The sequence below is a fragment of the Podarcis cretensis genome (genome assembly GCF_951804945.1).
Source record: "Podarcis cretensis genome assembly, chromosome: 5".
NCBI classification, from domain to species: domain Eukaryota; kingdom Metazoa; phylum Chordata; class Lepidosauria; order Squamata; family Lacertidae; genus Podarcis; species Podarcis cretensis.
The window spans coordinates 29,596,300-29,618,179 of NC_137174.1; the positions used below are offsets into that span (position 1 = coordinate 29,596,300).

Consider the following 21,880-nt stretch of genomic DNA (forward strand, 5'->3'; position numbering starts at 1 on the left):
GATGCAATGCAGCCAGCCTCCTCTTACCTGTGCATAAGGTGACCTATTACCTCTGTGCTGCTCTCTTCAGATCCTGCATGTGAGATGCAAACACACCCCATCCTGTTTTCATGCTTGAAGCCAATTGTGCTATTTCTTCACTTTGCCTACTGTTGCTGCCATGCTATAATTCACAGCATGAATTCACACAGTGAATTTGCAGTCCCTGATTTGAGCTAATCCATGAGTAGTGCCAACAATGATTATTTACAGATGAACAGAGAAGAGCAGTCTGACTGGACCTTAAATGTTTTCCATCCTTCATAAGAAGCTTTTCCTATGTATGTTTTACGCATTAAAAGGAGGTGCTAGAATATCTCAATACATTAGGATAACTGAATTAGCTGCCTCCATGTAGCAAGCCATTTCTGACTGCTGGTCTGACTCACTACATGAATTGCCAAGTCTTCACCATGCCAGTTAGTTTTCACTCCCTATGTTTTGCCCCAGAAAATCACTCATGCACCATCCAAACACCTTACAAGCTAGAAATAGCTTAATTGTTCCTTTTGGCAGCCATCTCCCTATAATAGTCATCTTTCCATATCAAACCTAAAGTTAATGTTCAACAGTTATTCTACTGGCTTCCTACACAAGGGCAGAGGCTTGCATGTGAGGAAAGGGAAGTATGTAATCCACTTAAAAGTATTTTATTTCATATTATTGTGTGAGTAAAAGTGTATTAAGGGACTCATCTTCAGGTGACTCTACAACTCAACAGATGGAGGAGAATCTGCCACAGTTCAGCACTGTAACTTTCAAAGTAAAAAAAAAAGGAAATTTTCTATCTGATTTTTATTTTAATAAAATATATAAGGCCATTCAAAAACAGTGTTCACCGGGTGGCTCATTAATAAAATGATAAAATGCAATTAATACTTTGTATGCAAATATTTTAATCTGATAACCTTGTATTTATGAAACCCTAAGAGCAGCTGTGCAACTGCAACTATAAAAGACCTAGTGGCTTAAGGAGGGTGTATTTGTGTGATTAAGGATTGCCTGTCTTTTTTAGGAGTGAGACTACTATAGAGTAGAAAATAGGACAGTTAATATGGGCAGTATAATAACAAAGCTCTGAGCATTTGGACAGGTGCACCTGCCCAAATTCCCATATGAGCCCTAATGTGAGGAATGACTTTCTTTGTTTTTTAAGTGGGGAGACCTTTGACTTGTCATTTTCTCTGGCCCTAGCTGTATTTCATAGCAAACTGTTCTGTGAGCTCCCTTGCCATGTGAAACACCCAGTAAGGGTCATCTTATTCCACACGGACATACCTGAGTTCTAAGACCATTCTTGGAGGCGGTTGCTCATCTTCTGAAACAGATAATCAACACCTCTTCTTGTTAAAAAGTGTGGCACTTACTGTAACAACTTCATTGTGAGTACCAGCACCTATTTTTCTAGAAAGAAAGCACTGGTGCAACCCTACCTGGCCCTTGAGAGTGCCTCTGCGCAGGTGCTGCATTGCAAATCCCCCCCTTCCTCCATTCTTAGGGTTAACCAAGCCTTCCCCAGCCTGGTAACCTCCAAGTGTCCCCGTTTTCCAGGGACATCCCTGATTTAGTGAAGCTGTCCTGGTTTCTGCTTTGATCCCGGGAACATCCCACTTTTCCTTAGGACGTCCCTATTTCCATTGGGAGAAATCTTGGAGGGTATGGAGTTAATGTTTTACAGTGGTACCTCAGGTTACATACGCTTCAGGTTACATGCACTTCAGGTTACAGACTCTGCTAACCCAGAAATAGTGCTTCAAGTTAAGAACTTTGCTTCAGGGTAAGAACAGAAATCGTGCTCCGAGGGCGTGGCGGCAGCAGGAGGCCCCATAAGCTAAAGTGGTGCTTCAGGTTAAGAACAGTTTCAGGTTAAGAACGGACCTCCGGAACAAATTAAGTACTTAACCTGAGGTACCACTGTATTACGTTTTCATATATGTTGGAAGTTGCCCAGAGCGGCTGGGGCATAGCTTCCCTTTTTTTGCGGGAAATTCCCTTATTCCAGCGCTGCTTCCCGCTGCTATCCCGGAATGTTAGATATCCTGTAGACTGTCCCCGGCACAGGTGAGGCTGCTGATCCCTTATTTTCAAATCTGAAAGTTGACAGCTATGTGCTGGGGCAGCCCAGTAAGATGTATGGGGTATAAATAGTAAAATTATCATTATGCAATGGGACGACCCTATTGTCATCAGAGAACTGTTGGCAGGTATGGGGTGATGGGAGTTGTGCTCTTCACGATGGGGGGAGCACCAAGCTGGCGAAAACTTGGGGGGGGGAGGCCCATGAATGACCCACAGCCTTGAGCCTGCGGGCGCGCAGCCCCGCTTCGGGCTGGTGTTGACGGCGGTCGCCCGCTGCCCCTCCTTCTGGTGGGAGTGGCCGCCTGCCGTGAGCGCCGGCGACAGCTGCCGGGCTGGCTGACCTTGCTCCGCCGTCGGATCCCCGCATCTCCGCCATGGCGACCAGGCTGCTGCTCCTCCGGCTCTTCCCGCGAGCTGTGCGGGCCACGGCGCCCGCCTCCATCCGAGCCATGAGCGCCGGGGGTGCGTACAGGCGGCGGCGGCGGGGCTGAGCGCGTTCTGCGGGGCTTGCGAGAGCGCGCTCCGGGGGAGCGAGGGGCTGCTTTTGCCTGGCGCTCGCAGACCTCGGCAAGGTGACCTCAACTCAAACCAAAGCGCGGCACCCGTCCAGGAGGCGCCTCCTCGGGGTTATGAGGACGTGCTGGGCGCTCGAGGGCCCGTCCCCCCGGGGCGCTCCTGCCTGCTTTCCCACCGAGAAACCAAAGCCCACCCCCTACCCCGGGCGTATGGCAGGCAAGAGCCGCCCCTGGCACAAGGCCCCTTTGCGTCCCTCTTCTTGGAGGGAATCACGTGCCCTGTGGGGAAGACACGTGGAACAGCCCCCCATAAATGGCCTTTGAAGTGAGGCAGGCAATAGTCTGTTTGCAGAGCTGCACGTGAGTTTTGGGGGAGGGGGAGGGAGTCACCATTGGCGTCCAGCGGGCTAATGATTAATAATTATTATCTAAACTTGACAATTACCCAAAGCAAAAGGGTTGTTTGTTTGTTTTCTGCTGAGGTTCTGTTGTAACTCTCCTTTGACCTGTGGGTGGAAGCCAAAGGTTCCGAAATGCCCTTCTCACCACAATTCTGCCACCCAGCCCCCTTCCTTGGTTAACTCTGCTGGTGTCCAGGGGATATGGAGTAATTTAGGAGTATGCTTTCCTACCACCCCACTTAGGTAAAGGTAAAGGCACCCCTGACCATTAGGTCCAGTCGTGACTGACTCTGGGGTTGTGGCGCTCATCTCGCTTTATTCGCTGAGGGAGCTGGCATACAGCTTCCAGATCATGTGGCCAGCATGAAGCTAAGCCGCTTCTGGCGAACCAGAGCAGTGCATGGAAACACCATTTACCTTCCCACCCAGTGGCGTAGCGTGGGTTGTCAGCACCCGGGGCAAGGCAAGGCAAGTAATTTGCGCCCCCTAACCCATGGATTTGCACCCCCTAACCCTAACCCCCAGATGTTGTGCCCGGTGCGGCCGGCCCCCCCTGCACCCCCCATGCTACGCCACTGTTCCCACCGGAGCAGTGCCTATTTATCTACTTGCACTTTGACGTGCTTTCAAACTGCTAGGTTGGCAGCAGCAGGGACCGAGCAACGGGAGCTCACGGGGATTCAAACCGCCGACCTTCTGATCAGCAAGTCCTAGGCTCTGTGGTTTAACCCACAGCACCACCAGCGTCCCACCACCCCACTTACCAAATTGCAAACATCATGTCCCTGAACAGAACCTGAAGGCAATAGCCCAGTAACTGGGATTCAATGGAATACTTTCTCTGAATCTAGAAGTGCCATATTACCGCTGTAACTAGTGATGGAAATACGCTCCCTTTTCTGCACTGTTTCTAGCTCTACAACATCCTTATTGAGATGAGTCAGCTAAAGCTGTACACAACATTCTAAATGTGGCAACACCATAGATCACAGAATCAGGATTGTAGAGTTAGAAGGGACAACGTAGTCCAACCTGCTGCAATGCAGGAAATCTTTGCCCAAGGTGGGGCTCGAACCAGCGACCCTGAGATTAAGATTTGCATGCTCTACCGATTAAACTATAATGTATTTTGTAAGGACATTGTGGTACTCAGAGTTTTCATTTCAGTCCATTTCGTTATCATCTGAAGCTGTCTTATTCACTGCAACGTACTGTTAATTTCATTGAGCTCTCTGCCATGACCCCCAGGTTCCCAATTAGACCCTGCTAGATCCCATCTGATCAGTGTACTTAGTAGGGGTGGTGGTAAAGAATATGTAGTGCATCCTAAAATATCACCTTCAAACCAGTATGATTTAGAAGTGCTTAATTTTATCAGGATTGTTTTGTTCTCCACATCTTCCTGGGGTTCATTTAGTTGGTTCAACATTTAATATTAAATTGCTACATCCTCCAAGGGCCCATGAAGCTCAGATTTTGAAAATTAAAACAAATTTTAAATTTGCCTGAAGCCAAAACAGAAAAGAGTGGGAAATACACAGGACAGCTGAGTTTGGTGGCTCCTTCAAGAGAAGTGGTATACCCAGTAGGTGGGAATCTGCATGGAATTCTATTTTCACGCTCTTTTTCATTACTATCTCAGTACACCTTGTCAAACCATAACGCAGGTGCCCTAAAGTGGGGATTCTGTAAAGCAGGAATAGACAACATGGTGCCTTCCGGTTGTTTTCAACTACAACTACCATAATCCCTTATCATTGGCAATGCCGCATGGGGCTGTTGGGAATTATAGTCCAAAGTATCTGGAGCGCATCAAGTTGGCTGTCCTTGATTTAATGTGTGAATTACAGGGTTTTAAAAGACTTTTTTTTTCCAGCCAGTGGCCTGGGAAGCATAGTACCTGCTCAGCAGTTAAGGCTAGATATACAGTATCTAAGCATGCAAACTGGTGTGTAAAAGAAGAGTTGGAAACTATGACAGCAGCATATTCCAGTTTGGTGCTAGAATTTTTCCTACAGCAGTTATTAAGAGGAATTTCCTACAGCAGTTATTAAGAGGAATTTCCTACAGCAGTTATTAAGAGGAAGAGGCACTGATGGCAGGGATTTTGCTCATATAGAATCCTCTCACACATGGCCTGTTAGCTACCCAGAGGCGGGGGGCATACCTAGTGATTGGATAGGTTGGCTCAGAGTGGCTGGGAGCCTGCCAATCCTCAGGCCACTCCTCCACTGCTCTGGGTGGCTGGGTGAGATGTGCAGGCTCCTCTTGGTGCCAGGATGAAGAACTCAGATTGCTGCAGCCCTGAGGGCCCCCCTCCCCAGTCGGCTGGCAGCGCTATTAGAAGTGTGAGTAGGGCACCCAGCAGGACTCAGAGGAACAAAACACAGGGAGAGGGCAAGAGTGGAATGGAGGCAGAAGGGAAAGAGGAAGACGTCAGGGAGATGGACTAATGGAGATGGTGGGGAGGCAGAGCAGACTCAACCCCAGTGTATGTGGAGGAAGTCACTGGCTGAGTGCAAAAGGCAATGAAAAGCAACCATTTTTAGTTTCTGGTCCATGGTCTCTCCCAACTTTGGTGTTGCCAAAACAGCTCCTTGCCAACAGCGCAAGGGACAGGGGAGGCAGCAGACTGTCTCTCCTTGCTGTAGACACAAGGGAGCCTAGTTATGCCTCTGTCCAAAGGTACAGTGGTACCTCTGGGTGTGGACACAATCCGTTCTGGGGTGCCGTTCGCACCCCGGGCAGTCTGCAACCAGAGCGGTGCTTCTACACATGTGCGAAGCGCAATAGAGCGCTTCTGCACATGTGCGAATGCTTCTGCACATAGGCGAACTGCGCAGAACACTTCTGCGCGTGCGGAGAAACCCGTAAGTAAATACTTCCGGGTTTGTTGCATTCTTAACCCGAAAAAACACAACATGAAGCGTTCACAAGAAGAGGTATGACTGTAGTTGTTATCATCAATGCCAACAAAGCAGAATGTAGAATGACAGAGAGAGAATCTGGATCAGAGCATAAAGAAAGATGGCAATTACAAAAGAAAGAGCTAGCTGCAATTGTTATGAAGGCCTGAGATTTGCATACTTAAGCCCATGCTGACCCTACATCTAACAGTTGCTTTAAATAGGTTTAAGTTTGCATATTAGTGCATAGTGTCAGATAGGTAATCAAATCTGGGGGTTTCCATTGTTCTTTTCAGGTATCCCTACAGATGAAGAGCAAGCTACTGGGCTTGAAATGAAAAGTATGCAAGCCTTGAAAAGAGGGGAAGTAAGTTTAAAGCAATTGAAGAGTTTCACTGAAATATGATTTTGTTTGGTTTCACACTCTTGACTAATAACTATCACCATCAGTGGAAGATTAAAAAAAAAAATTTAACCTCTAACCCAACCCATCTCCCATTGCTTTTGTTGACTACTCCATTGGCTGTGGTCTCATCATGCACTGTGACTTAGAGGTCTCAAGTCTTTACAGGCCCTGGAGATTTTTCTCAGCATCACTTAATTTACACATCAAACTGAATTTAAAAGCAATTAAATTCATGCAGATGAACCATGGTTGGAGTGGAATACAGCCTTAAACTCTTACTTCAGTCACCCAAGATTTATAACTTTTTTTCTTTTCCACTGTATTCTAGTTCTTTAAAAATCAACCCTTGGTCATTCAGTAAAGGAAAAACATGACAGGAGGGGATATATAACAACTGTGCTGCTAACTAACACATTTCTTCTTTATAAAGGATCCATACAACATCTTGAAGCCCAAGAAATATCCAGGAACCAGAGAAGAGCCTCATATTGTTCCATCAATTGGGGACAAGAGACTAGTGGGTTGTATCTGTAGGTATCAGAATTTGTTTGACTTCAGTACATACTGTCTTCCTGATTCTCATATTGCATAGTCTTGTAAAACCTATTAAGCACCAGACATTTCAGGTGCAATCCCGTCCCACCAAGGTGAAGCAATCGTCTTTTGATTCAAACAATAGAGCCTTTCCCCTTCAACACATCCCTCAGTGCATGCATGCACTCAAAGTGGGATAATTATAGAGGCAGCATGCTCAGACTTCCCATTCCCTGTCCTGGGCTGCCTGTGTGCATGCACAAGGGGAAGAAGCCACTGGACCCAAGGGGAGTTGAGGAGGGTAAGAGTGGGTGCAAGTATTTCATCCATATCTTACAAATTACCTACAGCGAAATTTATGTTGTAATAGTGTTGATTTTTAACAGTGGTTTCTAGTTGAGTTGGGTGTGAGTGCTTTAAGAAATTTTGAAAATACTGTATAGGCATACTTATTGACCCTGTTACAAATGGAGCAGCATGTAAAATATGCAAAGCCTGAGTCTTTGGTAGAAGATGCATACTATATTAAGATACAAGCATAGCATTTTCTATGATTCTTGCTTTGAAACACCAAGGAGCTAATGGCTCTTTCCCAGGTTGTTTTCTCTTTCTGGCCTTGTTTTCTTGTCCGACACCAACAGTCAGCAGGGTGACAAGTTAAACATTTCCTGCCAATTCTCCCCCACATTCATGCATTTGGGAGTCTCTTTCCCAGAGTCCCTGTGTAGTTATGTCCTATGACAACTACACAAAAGATGCAGCAACATGCAAAACTACTTTCCATTGATATGGTAGAAAAGATGCCATAATCAACTTCAAAAATAGACCAAATTCAAAGGCTGCTGTTCCGTTATTCTAGGGAACCAAAATTGTTGTCAAATGTAACTGGCCCTTCTCTAAAGTCCTTGAAGCTTTCTAAAATGTGGGTTCTTAATTAACAGATACTGGATTTTTTTCTTTCTTTTTGCAGGTGAGGAAGATAACTCCACTATTATTTGGTTCTGGGTACACAAAGGAGACAGCCACCGTTGCCCTCAGTGTGGGTCTTACTACAAGCTAACTCATTATGAACTCCCCCACTGAGAACTGATACCAAGAAAAGGTGTTTTTTCTTTCTTTCTTTCATTGTAGACTTAAATAAATCTGCCTGCCTTTAGCTACATCAACCTTGGTTACTTTATTGCACCTGCATCTAAAAGCTGAAACAGAAATACAATACAAGAGCTCTGAACACTATCCCTTTTTTGGGATCAAAGCAGCCAAAGTGGGTCTGGTTTGGATTATGGCTGCAGCTGTGCTGTTTTTTCTATTTTTAAAATCACTCCCACCCTCCTATAGCTGCTATTTACCCCATTAGAGGAAACATACAAGTGCCTATATGCTGGTGGATGAGGTACAATTAGGACCTTGATAGCAATGCATGCACCCTCATTGCTCATAATTTACCACCTCAAGTGTAATAACAGCATGTGTGTGTGTGTGTGTGCGCGTGCGCGTGCGCGCGCACGCACACACACACACACACACACCTACCTGGCTTCATTCTTAAAACTCCTGCTGACACACAAAATATTCCTTCAAAAATCTCATCATTTTCACGGGAACTACTTCAACAAGTTATTTGTGAACTACAAAAATGGAGATGATCCAAACTGCAACCAACAGAATGGTAGAAGAACCTAGCTTCACATGGCATGCTTGGTCAAAGTAACAGACGTCTAGGCTGAGCATTATTACAATTTAACACATGGTTATGGAACAAACATCTGCAAGGGAAGTAGTGATATGTTGGGAACTTAGTAGAAAGGAAAGACAACTTACTTAACAAGGTATATGCAAGGAAGAACTCATTCATTGTAACGAGTAACTTGGGTTACTGCTTTTCCCACTTCCATTATAACAGGGGTTGGAAAGGCTTACCAGCCACGGGCCGGATCACTCCTGTGGAGATTGTCCGTGGGCCGGACCGGCACAGCACGATGCTGGAAATCACGTCTGCGCATGCCCAGATGCCAAAAATTGCACCTGCGCAGGAATCGATTTTCAGCGTCTGGGCATGTGCAGAAGTGATTTCCAGTATCTGCATGTGCGCAGACATGATTTCCGGCGACGCTTGGACACTCACTGCACAGTGCGCAGGGGACTCGCCGAGCGGGTGGCTCGTGAGCCAGTCTTCGTGGGCCGCATCCGGCCCTTGGCCCACACGTTGCCAATCCTTGCATTATAACATACAAAGTATTGCACATATGCATGAGCATGGTCCATGTGTATCTGATCCTTTGCTAAACCATGTCCTGTCATTTCAGCGTATCAATATAAATTGACAGTATTGACAGTATTGCATTGACAGTATCCCTGTTTCACTCTTATGTGACATTGCCAGATGGACCTCAGTCATGCAGACTACAGAGCCTACATGGGTCTTGTACAGCCAGAACTGGGAGTTAAGGCTGAACCTCATATGAACCTCAAAATAATTATCACAGAGATGTGGGCTAAGTGACACATTGCTATGCTAACTCCTGCACAGAATCAAATTTGTTGAAAGAATGAAACACCTACATGCACACTTGTACATAATTCATTCAAGATTTTTTTTATTTGATGCTTGAATTGTTTCACTGCAGTTTATAAATCTAAAAAAAAATAAATATTTCACAGCTGAAAGTCACATACTATCCATTAACATGTAAACATTCAGGAACTTAAGCCAGCCCCCACCCCATCAATCCTCATGTTCAATTCGATATCATCAAGAGATGTCTTACTGAAATCCAAAAAGTCTTTTAAAAAGAGAGCATTTAACAATTATCTGAAAAAGTGTAAACTGAACCAGAACTGCAAAACTGCTCTTTCAACATTTGTGAATGGGAACAAAAGGATAAAATTCTCAGCTCTACTGAAGGTAAAAGGCAAAAAGTGGAGCTGAAGCCAGGCATTCCTTGATTATTCTAATTACCAACAGTTGCCAAGGATTGAATTCCAAGATTAAATAATGGGTTCCATTCATAATTTTAACAACTGATAGTTGCTTCATGCTGCCATGAGATTATCAGACAAATTATCTTTCACATTGTCCTGATCTCTTTTTTTTATGGTAACAGGAGCCATATTTGTTCCAGTATGAAAGGGTTGACATAAAATTTATGGCTCCTCATTAGATTTTTACAAAAAGACAAGAGATGCATATCTCTTAATTTATCAGCTCAAATGTTAACGCCTTTTGGGTGTGTGTCTGTTTTTATAAAATAAGCCCCAATTCAGTTACAAGCAATAGATACTCTACTGCTATTGGAGCACAGGTATTTTATTACAAAAAAAATTTATTTACAAAATGAAAAACCTAATGTGACAGTTGCAGTGATTGGTGGGGGGGGGGAGAGTAAGCACACCTTACACACACACAGCAAGTCATTTTGCAATATGTGAAGTACTAAAATTTAGTTAGTGAAACCATTGCTTTTATTCCAAAGTTGAATTTTTATTAAGATGGCAAAATGTGGCTCCAGCATTCATATCAAGACAGTTTATTAGTGTAAGGATTTTTGGCTGCCATTAGAGGATCCGATCACTGAACATGTTTACAAGCATTTCTTATAATAGCTCCGCTGCCAGGCTTTTCACCTAATGTGACACTGCAAGATAGATGCAAAATTAGTTCAATGTTCCCACGTTAAAGAGTTGCTGTGTTCTTAGCCTCTGCAAGTTATACTAAATTGAAACCTTCATTGTGATCAATAGCTTGGATCAGCTTAGATCTGAGTATTTCTTTATCTGTATATTTTGGAAGATCAAGAAGATTAAAACATGTGTGAGACACTGGGAGATACTCATCACCACCTCCAGTCGGCTGAATGACAAGACTAAGGCTCTTCATCCCAAGAATAGGAATACGATCACTGCCTGTCAAAAATACTACCAAGAAAATATAAATAAGTAAGAAGCCTGGGTACAAAGGCCAAAAATGTAGTGCTGTGCTACAATTTTCATTTTACTTTTTAGACTGATATAGCCCAAATCTAAAATTCTGAAAATGTAAGGCAGTTATAGCCATATGAAATTGTTTATAGTTCATTGTTTTTGCTCAAAGTTATTGTAAACAAATTTTATAGTTTAGAGAACTTATTTATTATATTTGTTCATTGCTTCACCCAGAGGTTCTTTGGGGGAACAATATAACTAAAAACAGAAACTCCATATAACACCCCCCGAGTCCAACCCTAAAAAACAAGTGTGGTGTGAAGTGATTTAATTAAGTTAACAGTTTCTCTTGGCTAAATAAATAATTATTTGCTTGGAAACAGGTGTGCTTACACCTAAAGCAAGGTTTTCAACCTTTAATGAATCACATCAAATCAAGCAGAGCAGCTACATGGGTGCTTTCAACTGGTATGATATGTTTCACCAGAAACAGCTGCAGTTAATCTATTCATATATGTGCCTGTATGCATGTTAGGGTGCTCATACATTCAAAACTCAGGGCGGAATCCAGACTTAAGTTAACTTAGGTCCTACTGAAATCAATGAAGTGAGCCAAGTCATGATGCATGTTGTGCTTCATTCCCATTGAAACCAGGCAAAAAAAGTCTGGATCCAACATTTGAAACATAAGTGAATAAGCAACTTGCAGACCTAATCCTAGTAATTGTTGTTTATTTCTGTTTAAAATATTCATTTTTTTAAAAAGTGAAAATGCAAATTCTCCCTTGGACAGAATCCAAAGTCAACTTAGCATTTTAACCATTCAAAAAAACCAAACCGAACACTAACACTTGGGCTTAGCACAACATGTTAACCAGGTCTACACTGTAGTTTAGCATTACGTGCATGAACAGCACTGAGCCTCATGCTCACATTCATAGGTGCCAACTCCCTGGGGCCCTGGGTGCTTGAGCACCCACAAAATTCCCATGAAGGGGGCAGGCACCCACAAATTTTGGTGCCAGGGCCAAGCTGGCACTCCTGCCTGCATTTCCCCCTAACCTCCAGTCCTGAAGTGATTAGAAGAAACTGCTGCTGCCGCTCTTAAACTGAAGTTCTTACTTCCAAATTTGGGGACAGATTACACTATAACTTGATAACAAGACAGGATCATAAACTGCACATTGATCCTGGCTTGTCTGAACACGCCACAGCTAAACTAACCACAGTTCCAAGTTTGGATGTAGGTTGTTTAAAACCATAGGTAGATCCTTCCAATAGCCAGCTATGCTGAAGGAAGCTCCACAGGCCCCAGGCTCACTGCTGCTTAGCATATAGTGCTAAATTATGACCTAGTGTTACATGAAAAATAAGCCAGTGGTAACAATTGCTCTAGACAAAACAAAAAAATTCCTTCCAGTAGCACCTTAAAGACCAACTAAGTTAGTTCTTGGTATGAGCTTTCGTGTGCATGCACACTTCTTCAGATACACTGAAACAGAAGTTTCCAGACCCTTCTATATAGTGAGAAGGTGGGGAGGGGTATTACTCAGAAGGGTGGTGGGAATGGGTGATTGGCAGATAGCTGTGATGAGCCTGTTGACGACTCTTAACGACTGCAATAGGTCTTACAGGAAAAAGCAAGGGGTGAGAAGGTGAAAAATGGCTTTGCCATGTATAATGAGATAAGAATCCAAGGTCTTTGTTCAGACCAGGACTCTCCATGGTTTTAAGTTTGGTGATAAGTTGCAATTCAGCAGCTTCTCTTTCCAGTCTATTTCTGAAATTCCTTTGTAGTAAAACAGCTACCTTGAGATCTTGTATAGAATGTCCTGGGAGATTGAAGTGTTCTCCTACTGGTTTCTCTGTCTTGTGATTCCTGATGTCTGATTTATGTCCGTTTATTCTTTGGCGTAAGGTCTGGCCTGTTTGTCCAATATAGAGAGCTGAAGGACACTGTTGGCATTTGATTGCATACACAATGTTAGACGATGAGCAATTAAATAGTCCCAAGATGGTATGTGTGATGTTGTTGGGGCCAGTAATGGTGTTGTCCGGGTGTATGTGGCAGCAAAGTTGGCATCTGGGTTTATTGCAGGCTCTGGTGCCAGTGTCCGTGTTAGGTCTGGTTGTAGTATTATTGTGGGTTAGGAGTTGTTTAAGATTGGGTGGCTGTCTGTAGGCAATGAAAGGTCTTCCTCCCAGAGCTTGAGAAAGAGAACTGTCATTGTCCAGGAGAGGTTGTCAGAGATCTAACTTAGTTGGTCTTTAAGGTGCTACTGGAAGGAATTTTTTTGTTTTGACTATGGCAGACCAACACGGCTACCTATCTGTAATTACTCTAGAGTTCCTATTTAGATTTCTTATTTTCTTACACAGTTTTGTATACTTACATAAAAACTGTTTCTTCTTCTCCAGTGGTAGCTCATGAAAAACTTCCCAGAACATTTTAATTGTTGGATTCTCTGCCCAATATTCTCCTTTGTATTGAGTATTCTAAGAACAACAAATCAAAATCACAATATATCCCCCTCAAATTTACAAATAAAATGTTGTATATTGAACAAACAAAAATACCTATGCGTACACGTATTTATAGAATTTTATGTATTTTAGTGTTTTTCTACATAATACAGAAAAGCTCTATTTTGGACAATCGCTTAATTATACAGGATTCTTTAGTGTTCAGTTGTTGCTAATGTCTGGACTAGTAACATACCTTCTCTAGTTCTTTCCAATCATAGTTTGTATTCCCAATCACCATTGCTTGCAGTTCGTTGGGCTGGAAGAGCTGCAGAACTTTACCTCCACACACCTTGTGAAAGCCTGCATGGAATGCGTCATAGAGAGGAGCCACAGATTTATTGAAGATGTAGTCCACGTAGGCATTGACAAACTCTTGCCTAAAGATCAAATGAGAAGAAAAGGCACCATGTTTTCAGAAGATGAGAATGTTCAACCACAACTCCACTAGCAATGAACAGCAACCATTTTAACACTGTCAACAATTATCTTCAGATAGCTCCTAGTTAAGAACTATAACATGAATGTCACACTGAATCCAGCATACAAGGCAAAGAGGGGAGGCATGAGAAAGGAACAGGCAAGTTTGACACTAATTTCTGACTTCTTAAGCTATGGTTTATGAAGCCAGGAAAGATAATTCAAATGCTGCCAATGTCTTGGTGGCTGCAGTAAGGAACCACCAAGAAGAGCAGCGGAAGGGCAAAACTCATTTCTTAAAATATTTTGCCTGTTTATCACCACCACAACAAAGAAAGAAAGAGAAAGAGAAAGAGAAAGAGAAAGAGAAAGAGAAAGAGAAAGAGAAATTTCTTTTGCAAGATTACAGGTTTGGAATAAATATCTCAGAAGTTGGGTGTAACTCCCCACCACACCCACACCCCTTATAGTTCAATTCTGAGTTAAGAACCTGCATGACATGAAAAAAGTATTTCTCACTGATAAAATTGCAAAGGCAAACTATTCTGTCAACCTACCATGCTAAAACTTACCTATTTTGTTTGACGACAGGAATATCAGTACCATTAGGAATTAGCTCCTTAACTTCCGTAGTACCAAAATTTTCAACAGTGATCTGTTTAGAACATGAGAGAGTATTTTACTTTTTGTTGCAGAATAGAATCTATAATTCAATACAGGAAAGCAAAGCATGCTATACAAAGCCTAGCATTTTAACAGGAAAAGAGAGACTTGATTACATATTATTACTCCTTACACTGGCATTAAAAAAGTGGCAATGGATGATCTCACACTTACTGTAAAGTTGAGGCAGAAGGTATCCTCTATATCATCTTCTGGGTAGTCCAATAATTGCTGCATACTCCTGAGAATAAAATGTCTCTCATCGCAAGTTGTAACAGCACAATTTATTCAGAAACTTACAGAACTGAAATGGTTTTATATTCTTCCATAGAAATTTACAGTTTAGATTAGCAAAAATCTAGCAGCTACTGAGAAGTCAATATCTGTTCAAGTTTTTTTGCCCTGGAAGGATTTCAATCCTAAAAAACCTACATTTGTTTCAAGTGTGTCAACTAGAAATAAAGACACTCTAAATCTTGTATCTCATCTCCTTAACAAGGTATTGAATTATTTCTTTGCACTGTGAAAGAAGTTATGATGCACAGAAATGTTAATCTACTTACTGTACTTTCAGTTGTAATGTGCTCACCTGCCAACATCAGGCATTAGCTCTTTGAGGTCATCCAGGGAAGGTTTCTTGTTCAGGAGCTTCTTATATAAAGCCAAGGGGAAGTGAAGCTCTACAATAGTAAAATTATATATTGCTAGCCCACAGACAACACCAATCAGATGAAACAAGTCACTGTCTTCAAAGGTCTGCAAATATGAAAAAACTGAAATTAAACTTTTAAAAGCTTACAAAAACATGCACATTGCTTTAGAGACCGTGCTTGTATTCAACTGCTGCTAGACTTCAAGTGGAATCACAATAATTTTGCAAGCTAGTACACTCAGTTATTACTCATGTTTGAGGTTGGGATCTATAGGGTTAAAAACTCATCAAGCCATTTTTTTCAAGGGTTACAGAAAAGGGTGTTTAATTGATTTGTATTTGATTTTGCAATCCCCTCTCGTGTAGCGAGGCAACAACTCAAGTGGCAAGGAACCAGTGTTTTGAGGGTTACCATTCTAGAGAGAGAAGTCCTGATGATGGTTATCTATGATCTGGTAACATCCTGTATTAATGCACTGTCCTTGGTGCTGCCTTTGAAGCAACTAGGAAAATTCAGCTAGTACGAAATACAATGCCTAGGTTACTAACAGAGACCAACTGAATATATATCTCACTCAACAGAAAACTGCACTAGCTGCATCTCTGGCACAGTTTAAGGTGCTGGTTCTTGCCTTTAGAACTTTAATCAGCTTAGGAGGACTGCTTTGTTCACAGGAACCTACAGCTCAAGTTCTAAGATCATCCTTGAAGTCCTTTCTCTGAGACATCTTGATGAAGCCAATTATGACAAAGGAAAAGGGTCTTTTCTGTTGTGGCACATCTGGTGTAGAGTATTTCCATGGGAAGGCTTTTTATCACACTACATTTGGATTTTTTATTACACTACATGTGTTAAAAATGCTAGGGTGTCTGTTTTGTCACCAACAAGAGTTTTGTGAATGGCCGCTGTTAATAATGTAATTGTGACTGATCATATGTTCTACATTTCATTTCCCTCTAACCTCATGATTTATAATCCTTCTTCCAAACAACTCAGGTGAACACTTCATGTACCCGATGAAGTGATCTGTACTCCATGAAAGCTTATGCCATAAAACTTTAAGATGCGGATACTTTTATTTTGGCCCCAACAGACTCTACAAAAACACAGCCATGCAGCAGCCACAAAACACACTAACTTAATCTAGTGCTGTTGTATTCATGGCCTTCTGTGACCACCAGGGAAAGGGGACAGAAATGAGCACATTAAGGATCAAGAGCAAAGGGCTAACATAACAAATGCTATCATAGACTAAAGGATGCAGTGTGCACTGGTGCAATTATATCATAGTAGTAATATTCTCAAAGATACCATAGGCTGAAAGTAAATCAAGATATTCATTTCCACTATAAATACACAAAATCCAACAAATTACATACCTTATCTGAGAACCAGATGAGCCTCGATTGTTCATCGTACCTGAACATTCCATACTTGGGATCTAACAGCTCTCTCATGATAAGCAAGAAAAATTCTTTGCGAACTCCTCCTGCATCAACAGCTTCTTCCCCTACAAAAATAACCTAACATTGGCAATGCAGTTAGAACATTACATTTTTAAAAAATAAAATACCACACATACTCATAGATTCATAGAATTGTAGAGTTGGAAGGGACCCTGAGTATCATCTAGAACAACCTCCTGCGATGCAGGAATATGCAGCTGTCCTGTAAGGGAATCGTACCTGTGACCCTGGCGTTATCAGCACCAGGTTCTAACCAACTGAGCTATCCACAAGTGCTCAATTTGTTACTTGGATAATGACATTTACAATAAGGAGTCTGAATAAAGGCCACTTCATACATTATATTTTAAAGTTGTAAAATGTGTTTTAAGTTTTTATTATGTTTTTATATTTAAAAAATATTATTATTATTATTATTATTAATATGCTGGATGCCGCCCAGAGTGGCTGGGGAAACGCAGCCAGATGGGTGGGGGGATAATAAATGAATGAATGGATGAATGAATGAATGAACACGGCAAATGCATATTTGTAAAGACATACGTTATACAGGTATATATTATACAGGTACATTTTTCATTGACCTGGAGCAGCCTCAAGTCTATGAATGAATGTTGAGGGGCAAGTTATGAATTATATGCAAGTGTGTATACTAAAGTTCCAACAATTAAAAAGAAAGAAAATGCACCAAAAGGAGCCTTAGGTAGTTGTGCTTTTGAATGATGGGAGGAAGCGAGTGCTGAGCCCTTTCTTGGCCAGCTGTTCTTTGCTTAGAATTCTCCCTTCACCCAGTTCTAGGACAAATATTTGCCATGGGAAAAGCAGAGGGTAGGGGGTGGAGAAGAAGAGAAAACTGAAGGCCAGGTGTGCATCACAAAAAGGTAAACATGCATGCATATAGGCTATACCTTAAGAGGCTTCTTGTAGTCAACATTTTTTGTTTTTCTTAGGACTTCCATGGTATCCCCCACAATATTGTCTCTGCGCACAATTAAGATCAGACATGGATTGACAGATTCAAATACTGGGAGAAAAATAGATGAGAAATTCTGTCTGTGAGCCTGGTCAACAGCCATCTGGGAAAAACCAAGTAAAAACCTTAGTGGCAGCAGCAGTAGTAATAAACACTGGGTGCTCAAGAGAATCTACAATTCCTAGTAATATTTCTACCTTGTGATTATACTAATGCAGTACTGCCTGAATCTTTGATATCCAAAGACACAGTTTTTCTTGATATCTGAACAACTGTGATACAAGCCAGTTAATATAAACAGGGCCTAAGTTATATCAATCCAGGAATAACTACAGTGTTTTAAAGTATTTTATTTTTAAATTACTGTTTTACCTGCATCTGTAAAACCGCATCTGTCTGCAAGAGTGTTGTCTTTGCCTGTGCATCAAACACAAATGGGTAGGTGCAAATTGTAACTGGCACATCTGCTAGCTAGAAAGGCAATAGAAAAAGCTGTTAGCATGTGCACTATTAGCAACAGTATATATACATTTTCTTTTGGCAGTTATGCAACATTTACTTGACAGAGAGATATAATGCAGGATATCCAGCTTATGAAGAGGTTTATGTTTTTTAAACAGTTTTAGATATATCTAATCCATGAATTTATTGCAAGATTATCAGAATTCAAGGCCCATGGATAAACCTGATGTCAGAATCTTTGGGTCTAGTTTCCAAAACTTTACTGTCGGAATCAGATAACTTCTTACCTCATTTAATCCATGGCTGATATCCTACCAAAAGAGTGCATAAGAGGCAGCAGTAATTAAAAGGAAAAAAAACACTGTTAGGTTCCTCTCCACTTTCCTCCACACCCCCAAAAAGCCTTCATGCAGGTGCCTGCATATTTTTTAAAAAAAGATGGGCACAGACTAATGCCTGTGTGGCATTCAGAGTAGAGCTATTGAAATTAATGAACCCAAGAGCTTCCTCTTGTCCTGCTGCTTCCCTGCCCTACCCCAAGCAAAACTGTTCTTTAGTACTCAAATGGAGCAAATAGCAAATGGTTTTTCTGTAGACTGCCCTTTGTTCCAATTTAAAGTTAAGAGCAGGTTTTCCCTGGGAAAGGAGCGGGACAAGGGGGAAACTGCTTGGGCCCATGCTTTCTAAGTGTGGACGAGCCCTAACTTAAGTCACTTTCATGAATGTCAATGGGTCTATTCTGAGCAAAATTTAGTTAAATACCTCTCTCTATGTCCTATGTACAGGGACGTGGGTGGCGCTGTACATAGGGTGGCGCTTTGCACGTCAAAGTGCAAGTAGATAAATAGGTACCGCTCCGGCAGGAAGGTAAATGGCGTTTCTGTGCGCTGCTCTGGTTTGCCAGAAGCGACTTAGTCATGCTGGCCACATGTCCTGGAAGCTGGACACCGGCTCCCTCGGCCAATAAAGGGAGATGAGCGCCACAACCCTAGAGTCTGCCATGACTGGACCTAATGGTCAGGGGTCCCTTTACCTTTATGTCCTGTGTACACAGAGCAGTGTAGAGAACAATGTATGCTAGTGCACATGGATCCCAGGGAGGTACATGGCATAACTGTGCCCACATACAGATTCACTGCTAATACATGCATGGAGCCTCTACCAAAGTCATGCCTGGCACACATTCACTTCCACAAGATGCAGTGGTCGCTCCTTAGAAAACAGGGATAAATAAAAGTTCACAGAGAGGTTTGGTCCTAAACCATGCAATTCTCCAACTTTAAGATTGGTTTATTCAAACATCTATCCCAGCTCATTTCTAAAGCTTTATTGTGGCTCACCTCCAAATTATGACTAAACTATTAATGTGCCTAAAAACCAAATGTCACAGGCGCAAAAATCTAGCCTAGGTAGTTTTTTAGTTCTTTTCATCCTTCATCAACATGTTGATAATGGACACAGAGCACTCATGAGCACAACTTATCTATTCAATTAATACATTTATGAATAATCTTTTTCATTTTCAAAGTCTTAAAAAGCAGATTGCATTTCTCACAATCAGTATTCTGAAACCACAGATCCTATTTAACCTACACTGTTTCTAGGCTCTGCTCCAAGCCATTACAAAAATACTTCAGATGCCCGACTTGAGATATATGAGCAGGGAAAGAGACACTTCTGAGCTAAAAATAAAATTGATACTTTAGGGAGTAGTATTAAATAAGGGTGGGGACCTTTCCTTTGAGAACATCATGATTACTGAATAGAAGAAGTAAAAGAACAATGAATTATATGCACAATTGCAATGGTGGGATGTAGAATACAGGTATTCTCCCATAAAAGTAATATATTTGATTAACTCATGAGGAGAGATGCATGAGGGCAGATGATATTTTTAAAAGGTGTTAGTGTTTGATCACCATCATTTAATAAACCTGGAATTTTGGTTCCTGTTGCCTACATTAAATAGTTTCCAAAAATATTATTGTTTGTTTAAAAGCCCAACTCTATTACTACCTTCAGTATAAATTAAGAATCCATGTTCTGACCCTGAGTGGTATCTCAATTAGTGTTTGGAAGCAAGAAGCAAACTAACTAGAAACTTAGATACCCAGCAAGTCTTTCATATATCCAAGCAACGCATTTACTTTTCAGTTCAGAGATGTGGCTGTGAGAAATCACCTCTGCTTGCACCCTATGGTCCAGTTCACACCAAACCAGGGGTGGTTAACCTGTTGCTCAACTACAACTCCCACCAGCCTCAGATAGCATCACCAATGATCAGTGGTGAGTCGTAGTTCAGGTTATTCATGTCTGTCTCTATACCATGGGCTTAGTGCTGCATGAACAAATCTCCCTGAACTCTGAGCAAAGCACTGGCCTGCATGCTCGCCTCACCAATTCTTGTTAGGCCAGGAGAAGAACCTGCACCAAGTTTGGTTTTGCTTTTGAACAGTCTAGGCTCAGTGCAAATGAATGGACTAGGGATTTTGGCGGTTAGCTTCAGGAAGAACTCATGTGCCAAGATGTGACTGTGGTACAGCATGATTTGCCAGTATATCCAAACCAAGCAGTGCATCATTTGATGTACACTCTGTATTCTTTAAAGGAAAAGAAGAAAAACTAGCCCTCTCTCTAACGCTTATCAAAGACCAACTTTTTTACTCTGTATGGATGTAATGTTTCAGAAAGCTTCATAAAAAGGGCATTGTCCAGGAAAAACTAAAAAGAAAAAGAAAACCCATAACCCAAAACTGACATGCACTTAAGAACCACTCTAAATAGAACACTTGTCACAACCTAAACTGTTCTTGGCCTGCACTGCTTCAGACTGTGGTGGAGGAGCAGGGGACCTAACATAGTCATGTTCATTAATTTCAATGGGTACACTGTTGAGTGAAATTTTGGTTGAATACCATCCAGAGAAATCTAGCATGTTAGGGAGAACACCCTTCTCTCCCACACCTAGCTAATCTGTTTGCAGGAATTTATTTATGTATTGGGAACACTGAGCCATACAATTCATCCAACTGAGCAGCTATGCAATGTGAATTCGAGCCCATGCAGTGTATTTTATAACGCATAGTGAAAACAAAAATGGGACATTTACCATTCCATATGCCTGCTGCTGAATCCAGTGGAAGTAGTCACTTCTTATGTCTATCAAATCCTGTAGTTCATGTATGTAGAATTTATCATATTGTATGATTTGCCCACCTCTTTCATTTACCTGCATTTTAAAGAGAATGCAGTTTGTCACTGAGAATATTTTACATTTCAGTCTATTCTATTAAAACTATTTCTTCAGATTTGTATATGAAATGCTATTTGCAATATTTTGGCTGGCCTAATAAAGGTATTGCCATACTATGGAGTCTGGAAGTTGCTGTCTGTTAGCCAGCCTTCTTCACAAAGAGGAATAATTTGTCTGAACTCTTAAACTATTTTCATTTATAAATATATGTCCTTTCCCAAAGCATAACAAGACTGGAATATGTTAGTCACGCAATGATTTAGTTATAAACTATAGGGAACAGCCATTTTCTGTGTGCACCGCTTTCAGCCACAGAATGGGGAGGGGCTGGAACAGGCTGATGTTTTAAGGACATTTTTGATATGATGCTTTCTCCCTCCCACTTTAGGGGTAGGTATTTGTTTGCTGAATGTGACTGAGGTTATTTATATAACTGAATAGCAGCAAGAGAAAATGTGTTTTAAATTGTTTATTTATAGAATGATACTGTTTATATATATTAAGTTGTAAACATTAAGAGGTTAGTGTAAAAACAACCATGCATTTTATTCCAAGATGCACTCCAAAAACCAACTTGATAATAAAAGTACTTGCTACTACCAGGCAGCCTGTGAGTAAGACTATTTGAAAAGTGGGGTTCCACATGTTTCTTGTCAGCTATTTCGA

At 41.6% G+C, this 21,880-nt stretch overlaps 2 protein-coding genes across 9 annotated transcripts in view; one reads left to right on the plus strand and one right to left on the minus strand.

Annotated features, from left to right (window-relative positions):
• Window positions 1–2,420: 2,420 nt before the first annotated feature.
• Window positions 2,421–8,046, plus strand: LOC307215934 (cytochrome c oxidase subunit 5B, mitochondrial-like). Its single transcript, XM_079975772.1, has 4 exons — window positions 2,421–2,580; window positions 6,237–6,307; window positions 6,777–6,876; window positions 7,851–8,046. The coding sequence occupies exons 1-4, from the start codon at window positions 2,493–2,495 to the stop codon at window positions 7,961–7,963; spliced, it is 372 nt and encodes a 123-aa protein (XP_079831898.1). The 5' UTR covers window positions 2,421–2,492; the 3' UTR covers window positions 7,964–8,046.
• Window positions 8,047–9,460: 1,414 nt separating this feature from the next.
• The window catches only part of HERC4 (HECT and RLD domain containing E3 ubiquitin protein ligase 4), a 31,245-nt gene continuing 18,825 nt past the window's right edge, over window positions 9,461–21,880 (minus strand). For 7 of the 8 annotated variants that reach the window (XM_079975590.1, XM_079975588.1, XM_079975586.1 and 4 more), the window contains 11 exons: window positions 21,071–21,190; window positions 18,249–18,272; window positions 17,872–17,970; window positions 17,435–17,602; window positions 16,440–16,583; window positions 14,997–15,163; window positions 14,582–14,648; window positions 14,317–14,399; window positions 13,521–13,704; window positions 13,195–13,297; window positions 9,461–10,795 (listed from right to left, as the gene is read on the minus strand). In XM_079975590.1, the coding sequence (XP_079831716.1) occupies window positions 10,587–10,795; window positions 13,195–13,297; window positions 13,521–13,704; window positions 14,317–14,399; window positions 14,582–14,648; window positions 14,997–15,163; window positions 16,440–16,583; window positions 17,435–17,602; window positions 17,872–17,970; window positions 18,249–18,272; window positions 21,071–21,190 (1,368 nt within the window). In that variant the 3' untranslated portion in view covers window positions 9,461–10,586. The remainder of the gene's footprint in view (window positions 10,796–13,194; window positions 13,298–13,520; window positions 13,705–14,316; window positions 14,400–14,581; window positions 14,649–14,996; window positions 15,164–16,439; window positions 16,584–17,434; window positions 17,603–17,871; window positions 17,971–18,248; window positions 18,273–21,070; window positions 21,191–21,880) is intronic. The other variant, XM_079975592.1, reaches the window with a different exon arrangement.

Bases quoted from the DNA above. Each gene is read 5' to 3' on its own strand.
- LOC307215934 (XM_079975772.1), top strand. From the start codon at position 2,493: ATGGCGACCAGGCTGCTGCTCCTCCGGCTCTTCCCGCGAGCTGTGCGG. The intron at 2,581-6,236 runs GTGCGTACAGGC...TGTTCTTTTCAG, and splicing joins CCGAGCCATGAGCGCCGGGG to GTATCCCTACAGATGAAGAG. The intron at 6,877-7,850 runs GTAGGTATCAGA...TTCTTTTTGCAG, and splicing joins GAGACTAGTGGGTTGTATCT to GTGAGGAAGATAACTCCACT.